This window comes from Saccopteryx leptura, chromosome 2 (assembly GCF_036850995.1).
Source record: "Saccopteryx leptura isolate mSacLep1 chromosome 2, mSacLep1_pri_phased_curated, whole genome shotgun sequence".
In the NCBI taxonomy this organism is placed as follows: Eukaryota; Metazoa; Chordata; class Mammalia; order Chiroptera; family Emballonuridae; genus Saccopteryx; species Saccopteryx leptura.
This window is the reverse complement of record NC_089504.1, coordinates 213,767,693-213,777,108: the sequence shown is the minus strand read 5'-3', so window position 1 is coordinate 213,777,108 and position 9,416 is coordinate 213,767,693. Positions and strand designations below refer to the sequence as shown.

Sequence of the window (9,416 nt, the reverse complement as noted above, 5' to 3'; positions counted from 1 at the left end):
GCCCTTGGCCTGAGTCAGACAACCACCGCCCACCCTCTGGGCCTCCCAAGCCTGCTCCCCTTCCTGTGTTCCCCACCCCACCGCGTCCCACCATTACTTAGGCTGGACACAGACCGTAATGTGCAGGGCCCAGCACGCAATGAAAACGCTAGGTCCCTTGTCCAAAAGTTGCCCAAAATTTCAAACCAGCAGAGTGCTGACTTGAGCGTGGGCCCACGGTCTCCTCAGGCTCACCTGTGTGAAGCGGCGGATGGTGCCCCGGACGTCCACTCACACTGGGGTCCTCCTAAACATCTCCCAGACTAGCCCACGTCTCTCCACCTCTGCCCTCCATTTCTCCAAAGATCACCCGCTGCTGCCGCTTCTGCTCCCACCTCTCCTGCTGGAAAGCCCTTGGCCTTGGGGACAAGGCCAAGTTCCTCTGGCCCCTACCCTCAGCGCCCCCAGCCCTGGGGCACCCCACTCTCTGCTGTGCCCTTCAGCTTTCCGCTGGCTGCGTTCTGTGCACACCGCAGCGAGCATCTCCCCAGCAACAGGCGCGAAGGCTTCCTATCGCAGGGTTTGCATTTCCCCTGGGGCGTTGGTGCCGCTGCGCCTGTTCAGCCGGGTCTGTCCACGGCGGGGCCTGCAGGGCACATCAGCCCTACGCCGCCGCCGTGCTGTGGTCTCCCCGGAGGGACACCTCGAGCAGTCCAGCCACTTGGGCAACACCCCAGGAACTTCTGAAACGACAGACACCACCTAGCCTTCCGCATTGTGTCTGTGACCAGGACCACGGGTTCTGCACGGACCTCTGACCACACATCAGAGTAGAGACCACGCCCTAGACGCCCACCAGGAGACCAAGGGGGGGGGGGCGCAGCCCGGGGGCCGGGCCGAGCCAGCGGCCCAGCGGCAGGCGGAGACCTTAACTCAACGTGAGCCCTAATTCGCCCCAGCCCATCCCTTCCGGTCTCAGATCCTGGCACATTGGCTGTCCGGACCAATTGCAGTTCCCCTCCATGACGATTGGTCCAAGGGATCCCACGTGATGCCAACTGGGCAGGAAGTTTCTGGCAGAAGCGGGAGAAGGTGGTCCCACCCGGTGCTGTCCCATCCCGCCCCTTACCCGCCCCACCCCATCCTGTCCGCCCACCCACGGCCCGCCCAAATTCAGGTGTTATCCCATCACCCCTCACCTCCTCACCCGCCCTGGCCTTAGCGCAGTGCCGCATCTGCAAAAGTGAGAAAAGCCAGGGCCCCTCCACTTTACTCTTACCAGTTTTGTAGGTAAGCTGGTCAAAAAAAATTAGGGGATATTTTATAGCTTCATATTCATTTTGAAATATCCCGATTTTTGTGAGCAGTATATTTCGCTTTTATTTCATGTTTAACGGCTACAGACACTTGTCACAGTGCTCTTTTATTTAATGCAAATACAAGCGACCAGCTATTTTATAAAGGCTGTACCCTTAAATAAAACAAAATAGGAAAAGAGGTGGGTAAAATTAATTTGACTTTTCCTAGAAATGATGTTTAATATTTGTAACTTGATTTACTTGAATTTGTGGATGCAAAAGCATAAAATTCTGCTTTCTAAGTACACTGACTTGACCAACAGTGCAAAGAAGTCAGGAATGACATTCACCAACCGACCAGACACGTCAGTAGTAATCCATCATCTCACAGACAGGAGAGGAGAGGAGGCTGAAGAGGTGAAATTACTTGCAGTACACTTGTCTCTAGAGGGGCTGATCTGAAACTTCTGTCCCAAACCCTATCATCCTCCTGCAGAACGCATGTCCACAGAGCCAGTGAAGTGTGAGCCCACCAGGAGAATTCCACTGAATATAGAATTTTGATTTTCAGTTAAAGTTTCAGTACCCGTTGGTTTATGAAACACATTTTTCCATTGAGAACAGTTAGCATTAAATGAGTATCTACTCAGTAATCAAAGCACACCATAGGAAAAGGAATCTAAATGAGACCATGCTCTTAAGGCAGCGATTTTCAATCTGTGTGACACAAGAATTTTTTTTTTTTTCCCTGAAGTTGGAAACGGGGAGGCAGTCAGACAGACTGCTGCATGCGCCCGACCGGGATCCACCTGGCATGCCTACCAGGGGGCGATGCCTTGCCCATCTGAGGTGTTGCTCTGTTGCAACCAGGGCCATTCTAGCGCCTGAGGCAGAGGCCACAGAGCCATCCTCAGCTCCCGGGCCAACTTTGCTCCAATGGAGCCTTGGCTGCAGGAGGGGAAGAGAGGAAGGAGAGGGGGAGGGGTGGAAAAGCAGATGAGCGCTTTTCCTGTGTGCCCTGGCTGGGAATCAAACCCGGGACTCCATGCCAGGCCGATGCTCTACCACTGAGCCAAATGGCCAGGGCCGACACAAGAATTCTTAAAACATGCAATACCTGACTATTTGGTAAGAGACACTGACCTCTTTTCCCTTAGATTGTCAAATAAAACAATGACTACAGCCAATACAACAGTAGCTGTCTGGTCTGAAGGAATCAAAACTATACCTATTTTTTGTCAGATGGACAAAAGATATATTTTTTGGTGTCCACAGAATGTTACTAATTAGTATATGAGTGCCATGCGATGAAAAAAGATAAAAAATCACTGCTCTAAGGGCTAGTGGGCCAGCGTTGTAACACCATCTAATTACTTTAAGTCCCATTTGCACTGATGATAAACAAATTTAAGAAACAACAGCCTTTTCAAAAGGTACACAGAGCTTTGTAGTTTCAAATATAGTGTAGATTTAAGGAAACCACAAATGTCCAGTGTCTGTCTTGGTAGTCAGTTTTGTTGTTCTGGGTTGGGATTCTGTACAGCCATGGCAGCCAGTATAGCACAGGCTTTGTAACTGAGAATTGACTATTCTACATATTACCGGGAGGCCCTGGGACCAATCAGCTAGCACTTAAGCCTAATGCAGCAGAAATAATGATGGGGGCCATTAAAAAACAGCTTTTGGAAAGAGGTTTTCAATTTTTCATTCACAAAGCAAATCAAGCCTCCTACTTGCTACAACACAGCGGGAAAACTCAGCTCCTACTAGCCTGCAAGCTCTTGCTCTTTGCTTCCTTGTGTGACCTTCATCTCTGTTACAGGAACAGCTTGGCTGCTTTCTCTAGTTCATGCGTGTTCAAAGAACTCGTGGCAGGCTGTGGTAACCATGGCAATGAAGGCCATAAATTCCTGGAAGTCACATTCGCCATCTCCATCGTTGTCCAGTGTTTCCATGACTTTGTCCACAATCTCCTGCTCTTTGATTTCCTAAGAGAGATCAGTCACCCAGCTTGCTTTTAAATGAAAATTAGGGCCATCAAAACATGATTAAAAGATGACTGGTTTTAAAAATCTGTATCAGAAACAACCTAAGATATAAAATGCAAAATTCCAGAAAGATTTCTCCTATGACCAGGGGACTGTTGGGGGGGGGGGGTTTCGCATTCCGACCTTACTTTAGATCCAGTGGGACTTCAGCTACTTGTAAAGACTGAATGGAACAACCAAGGTCTGAAAACCTGCTGGTTATCACTATTCTTGAACAAAACACCCGAAAGAGAAGAATAGCATCTCGATCAGAAGGAGCATATTATAGGCAAATGTCTTACAAGAAAAAAAAAATGAACTTTTGGCCTCCCTAAAATTTTCAGTTTGTGTGTGGAAGTTCCTACAGTGATGGCTTCCATAGATTTTTTATGTTTTGAAAGTGTGTTTTTGTTGTAGTTGGAGTAACTCTTGGGAGCATGCCCTAAATTTGTTAACTCCGCATGTTCTTTTTGCCACTTGACTGGCTTTCTAGGTGTCATGGAACTTTCCCTGACACTTCTACCCAACACAGAGGCCAAGTGAAGAGTGTTTCAAAGTCTCTGAGGAACAAACACAGGGTAGGGTTATAAACATGGTGGAAAGAATGTGGCCTTGAGCCCTGAAGAAGAGCATCAGTGCAGTCAGTTTTGTTGGGATTCTGTACAGCCATGGCAGCCAGTATAGCACAGGCTTTGTGACTGAGAACTGACTATTCTACATATTACCGGGAGGCCCTGGGACCAATAAGCTAGCACTTAAGCCTAATGCAGCAGAAGTAATGATGGGGGCCATTAAAAAACAGCCTTTGGAAAGAGGTTTTCAATTTTTCAGAATAACCAATCCCCAGTGCAGCAGAGCTTGGCTTGAAGAAGTCAGGTGTAAGGTTCAGTGTCTGCCTTCAATGTAAAACCTGTAAAAGACTGCCTGACCTGTGGTGGCACAGTAGATAAAGCGTTGACACGGAACGCTTAGGTTGCCAGTTCAAAACCCGGGGCTTGCCTGGTCAAGGCACATATGGGAGTTGATGCTTCCTGCTCCCCCATCCCCCACATTCCCTCTCTCCTCTCTCTCTTCCCTCTCTAAAATGAATAAATAAAGTCTAAAAAACAAAAACAAACAAACAAAAACCTATAAAAGACTGAGCCTCCAGTGAGGTTGGACGGGACCTATACATTTGGCTAAAAGATGGATGAATGGCAGCAGTGTATTAGGGATTTCAAGTGCATTATAGGTTTGCTTCCAAACCAAATTTACCTTGAGAAAACCAGGCCAACAAATGTTCACGATACCTTGGTACACTTACTTTGAATTACTTATTGCTTATAAATTGTGGTTACTACTTGTTAAGCTTTTTCTGTATTTTAAAATCAACAATTAATAGAAGTTACTGGTTATTGAGCTCTCACTATATGTTAAGCACTTTACAAACATTGTGTCGTTTCATCCTTACAACAGTCCTTTTTACAGAAGACACTGGGACTTTTTGATTGCTAAGTTAGAAGGTGGAATTAGTGGAATCATTATTTGGAATCTGTACTTTTGCCTTTGAGACAGCAGTTTTTCCTTCATGCTCCTACTGTACACAAAACAAATTAAGGCAGTGGGGCCCAGTTAAGCTAACCTGCATAATAAGGGTTCAATCATGCAAGCAAGTTTCAGAAGTAACTCAGGAGTCCTGAAACAGACCTGGAATCACCTTCATGGCCACTCATAAGAGAAAGTGCAGAGGTAGTTTAATAGTGAAGAGGAAAATGCATAAACTTGATTTTAAAAAGCAAGACTCACCTCTAAAAAGTGGGGAAACTCATTGTTGATGAGCTCCTTGAGTTCGGATTTCTTCAGTTTGTGCTTGTCACCTTCCCTTCCAGAATATTGATGGAAAACATCAATGAGGCCCACCATGGCCTTTTCCAGCTCAGACATCCTACGGTCCACAGAGGAAAGATGCCTTCTCATGCTTTTTACCTTATTTTACATAGAACAGTTAACATGATACCTACACAGACCTTGACCTAGAGGAGGAGACTGGGCCAACCTTGGTGCATCTCCCATGTCAGGCTTAGAGCAGGGCATTCTGGGAACTCTCTCAGTTCTTACCGTTCTCCCATCTACCTTTTAAATCTACTCGCCCCATTCCCCTCTTTTCTGTCCCTATCGGCCACCTTAGCAGTTCCCAGGCCCCTCTGGCTCCTGGTTGGGTTTGACCAATGGAAAATTTCAGCAAAATTATAGAGGCAGAACAGTGAGGGAGTTCTGGGATTGATCCCTGCCTCCTCCCTTGGACCACTCTCTGCCCTGGCAGCTCCCCTAGTCAGTGACAGTGCAGGTGAGTGGAGCAGTGGCTGCAAGCTCTTAGAATTAACCATAAAGAAGTAAAGTGAGTAGAAGCTAAATGAGTGTACAAATATTGACAGTAATTTTATATTCTGTCAATAAACAATTGGAAAATGAAAGGACAATCTCAGTCATATAGCAGCACATACATGTTACTAAGAATAAGTTCAGTAAGAAAAGTGCAGGTTCTTTCAAAAGATTTTAAGGATCATAAAATTTAGGAATTTGCTTCCCTTTGAATTAATATATCAATTTAATTCATTTTAATAAAAATCTTTACTGGAAAAATAAATATGGTAGAATTGCCACACACATTTTTTTTTAAAAAAGATCAATGAAAGGTACTTTGACCTACCAGAAACAAAATTGTATTATCAGGTTATATAGTTAAGCTGGTTCTGCTACAGGAACAGACAAATACAGCAGGAGTCTCTGCCAGGTATTTATTTAGTACCCATAGAGGTGCTGCCTCAAGTGAATGGGGGAAATGACACTTACTTACTAATAAGTGTTTCTCTGCAGTTGTCAAAGTCAGAAACTTTCTGCTTCCCTCAACAAGTACCTTATAGCATGACCTATAAACTGAAGAAATACCTGTTCAGTCTTGGGGACTAGGCACAATTTACAAAGGATAAGTTTTCAGTTGTCTCCCAAAGTTTCTCAGCCAGAAAAATTTACCAACTTATGACCTTGATTTCTTATCATTAAAGAATCTTAGCACTGTCATAGTTAAAAATAAATACAAGAATTATATATCTAATTGTTGAAAAATTATTTCCATGTTGACTATGTCACATCTTAAAAATAACTTGGAATAAAACATTTAAAATTTTACTTCTGATTTTCCAAAGGAAAGAGAATTAAAGAATTTTGTCTTGGCCTGATCTTTGCTAAAGTCACATTATTAATTATCAGTATACTTTGTTTTGCTCTTAAGTTCCTAATAATCAGATATATCATATGTAGATAGAACAATTCAGATGGATTAAAATCTTTAACATGTCCTACTTTATTATCCTTTGCACTGTTTCTTTTAAAAGAAAAAACAAAAAATACTTTTACATTATCCCAATGCTTCTCAAAGTCCATGATGATTTGGGGAAGAGGAAAATAAATTTTGTTTGTGTGTGTATGGAGTATGACTAGCAGGATATTTTTAAACGGAAAACATAAAACATATACTTCACATGTTTTAAACTCCATAAAATGTGATTTCATTTATAATCATACTAATAGTTAATTTAAAAAATTTTTCTGTTAAATTCTTCCCTTTGACTAACAATTGATGGTTTAAAGCTTATCTTTTAAGAGAAATGGAAATCAAATATCCATGTTTCTTTTTCTCTATTCTGTGAATATTATTCCTGCATCAATTAGCCTTTTATTCCTGCATTAATCTTTTCATGTCAAAAAGAAGAGAACTTTTGGGTTTTAACTCTTTAAAAGGATACATCACACATGATGTGAGGGACCCCTCTAAGGAAAGGGCCCTATCTATCTGAGAGACTATAAGACTGATGAAAGTTAGACCCACCATGAAAGTTAAACCCTCATTTCTTTGACCTGATTTATAATTCACTTGTAAAGACTGCTCCATTGTCGTGGAATTTCTGAGTGGTGTCCAGAGGACCCTGATCCTGATATTTCCTGTGGAGGGAAACTGGAACACTGAGATGCACATGCCCAGGGCCAGGAAAGGAGCAAGGAGAGAAAACATTTATCTGTAGGGTAAGGCTAAACTAGCATCAGGTTGGTTGCTTGTTATTCTCAGCCCTGCGGAAGCAAAAACCCTCTTCTTCAAAGACGGAAGAATCAATATTTGTAGTACTTCTGAGGAAATGTCAGCAATCACCTCTGAGCCCCACACCTGAGGTTTCTTCTAATTAAACCTCCAGCTGTCTAAGGTTAAGGCAGTCATGTCCACAACGCAGTTGTAATATCCACACTTTTGAAATGCTGCAATTATCCTAAAGGGACTTTTCAAACTACCACCCAGTTCTCCAAACCCCCTCTGGGTTCCCCCTCCCCCCCAAAAAAGCAGGTTCCCACCCTCACGTTGTGTTCTTGGTCGCTCTTTGTGGGTCACCGGCTGGCTGCAGTGTCTTGAGTGGTGGGAGTGGTGGGCAAGGGCAGCCTTTTATTCTTTCCTCTGGGTGTGGGCTGCTTGTGCAGTCCCACTGCAGGCCCGGGCAGCCAATGGGAGCGAGGGCAAGGTGGGGGTGGCTGGGGCGGCAAGGCCTGCACACAGGGCTGCATTGACCAAGATGCCACCCAGGGACTACACTTGGGCCAAGGAAGAAAATGGCCTGTGGGGCAGGAAGTGAGGAGTCAGCTTTTTGTGCTATTTTTAATTTATACATGAATATTAATGTTCTTCTAAAAGCAAGGTTGGGGGTAGGGAGAGGAGAGAGACAGATTAATTGATTCAAACAAAGCAAACATTCAGCCAAGAACACAAGCGTCCTAGTGCAGGCTGGCCCATGCTGTTTTCCAGTGGAGAGGACTCTGAGCTCTCTCCTGTCTCCAGCTATCCCCATCTGGCCCCCACCAGCAGGGAGGATGCCCCGTGGACATTTGTACCCTGAGCTAAGCATGGCTGCCTTGAGAAGCCACTGAGCCCAGCGTCTGCAGGGACTGAAATGTTTGGCAAAATAGATAATTGATGCAGTTAGGGGAAAATCCTTGTTTAATATGATTGTGGGCACTTGCCAGGCATACCTCAAGACCTCCTCCTTCATCCTAGGGTGAACAGTCTCACAGACTTTCAGGGCTGGACGGTGCCATAGACATTTCCTGTCCAAGTACTTTGTTCTGCAAAGGTACAGGTGCTGTGCCTCCCTGGGAGTGAGGGGCCACAGCCAGCCACAGAGAAGCCAGCCCCCTCCCCAGCCTGTCTTCAACAGTACCCTACCTGAGATATTTCCAAGCAGAAACCCAAAAGGTAGGAATTTCTGTAGATAATTCTTCAAAATACACTGGCTTCAAAGTTATGAAAAGATGCCTGAACCAGAATCAGGGCCCTTCTGACTCAGGTTCACAGTGGCCACAGAAGGGTCCAATGCACAAACATGTCCGTGGACACAGTTGTTTTTTTGTCATCTGTTTAACCAGGTCCTTCTTGTCTCTTCAACACCCAGAAGTATGGCCCGGAAATAGCATGGGGCTGTGAGCCTTGGGAACTGAGCTGTCCCAATATGGCCCCCCAGCCTGTTTCTTATAACCAGTTGAGTGTGGAAGGAAAACATGAGGCCTGATTACAGGTGGGTCTTCAGAGTATGCTGGGACCACCCTGAAGTGGACAGATGCTGCACAATGGCCCAACGACTCACGGTGACCCTGGAAACAGTGGTGAAGGGAAGGCCTTTCTGGAGCTGAACTTTGAGCAGCACATTGGGTTGTCCACTGTGTCTGGAGTGAGAAGTGGCCAGTCTGTAGATGTGTATTAATTCGGGGGGGGGAGTCCTAATATTTGGTCAGCAACTTGGAAGGAACAGGATTGTAAACCTGGCTCTGGAAGTGGCATGTAGGTGGAACTCGAATGAGCAGTCTGAAGACACTTTTTCGCAGGGAATACCCATCAACAGGCATACACTGCAAGAGAGGCTCTAATAATCAGGCGGGAAGTGATTGACCCTTGGGTGTCAGAGATGGACTGTGCCCTCCACACATCTTGTCTGTTCAGCCAGCTCTGAGTGCCACCATGCCAGGGCTTGCCCAAGGTGTCCATGATAAAGTGACCAGGTGGCAGACATGGATACGTGTGTGTGCTCAGCATCAT

The 9,416-nt window shown here is 45.2% G+C and overlaps 1 protein-coding gene across 3 annotated transcripts; it reads right to left on the bottom strand.

Moving 5' to 3' along the window:
• Positions 1-1,381: 1,381 nt before the first annotated feature.
• On the bottom strand, positions 1,382-7,824 carry S100B (S100 calcium binding protein B). Of its 3 annotated transcripts, none has more exons than XM_066369949.1 (3): positions 7,688-7,824; positions 5,090-5,228; positions 1,382-3,265 (listed from the first exon to the last, which is right to left on the bottom strand). In XM_066369949.1, the coding sequence occupies exons 2-3, from the start codon at positions 5,225-5,227 to the stop codon at positions 3,125-3,127; spliced, it is 279 nt and encodes a 92-aa protein (XP_066226046.1). In that variant the 5' UTR covers position 5,228; positions 7,688-7,824; the 3' UTR covers positions 1,382-3,124. The 3 variants fall into 3 exon arrangements, with proteins under 3 accessions (XP_066226046.1, XP_066226045.1, XP_066226047.1); XM_066369948.1 differs by having other exon boundaries at positions 7,694-7,819; XM_066369950.1 differs by lacking the exon at positions 7,688-7,824 and adding an exon at positions 6,141-6,159.
• Positions 7,825-9,416: the final 1,592 nt, after the last annotated feature.

What these genes read in the sequence shown, in the direction of transcription:
- S100B (XM_066369949.1), bottom strand. Translation starts at nt 5,227, where the DNA reads ATGTCTGAGCTGGAAAAGGCCATGGTGGGCCTCATTGATGTTTTCCAT. An exon ending in AGTTTCCCCACTTTTTAGAG is followed by an intron (nt 3,266 to 5,089) that starts GTGAGTCTTGCT and finishes GATCTCTCTTAG; the next exon opens with GAAATCAAAGAGCAGGAGAT.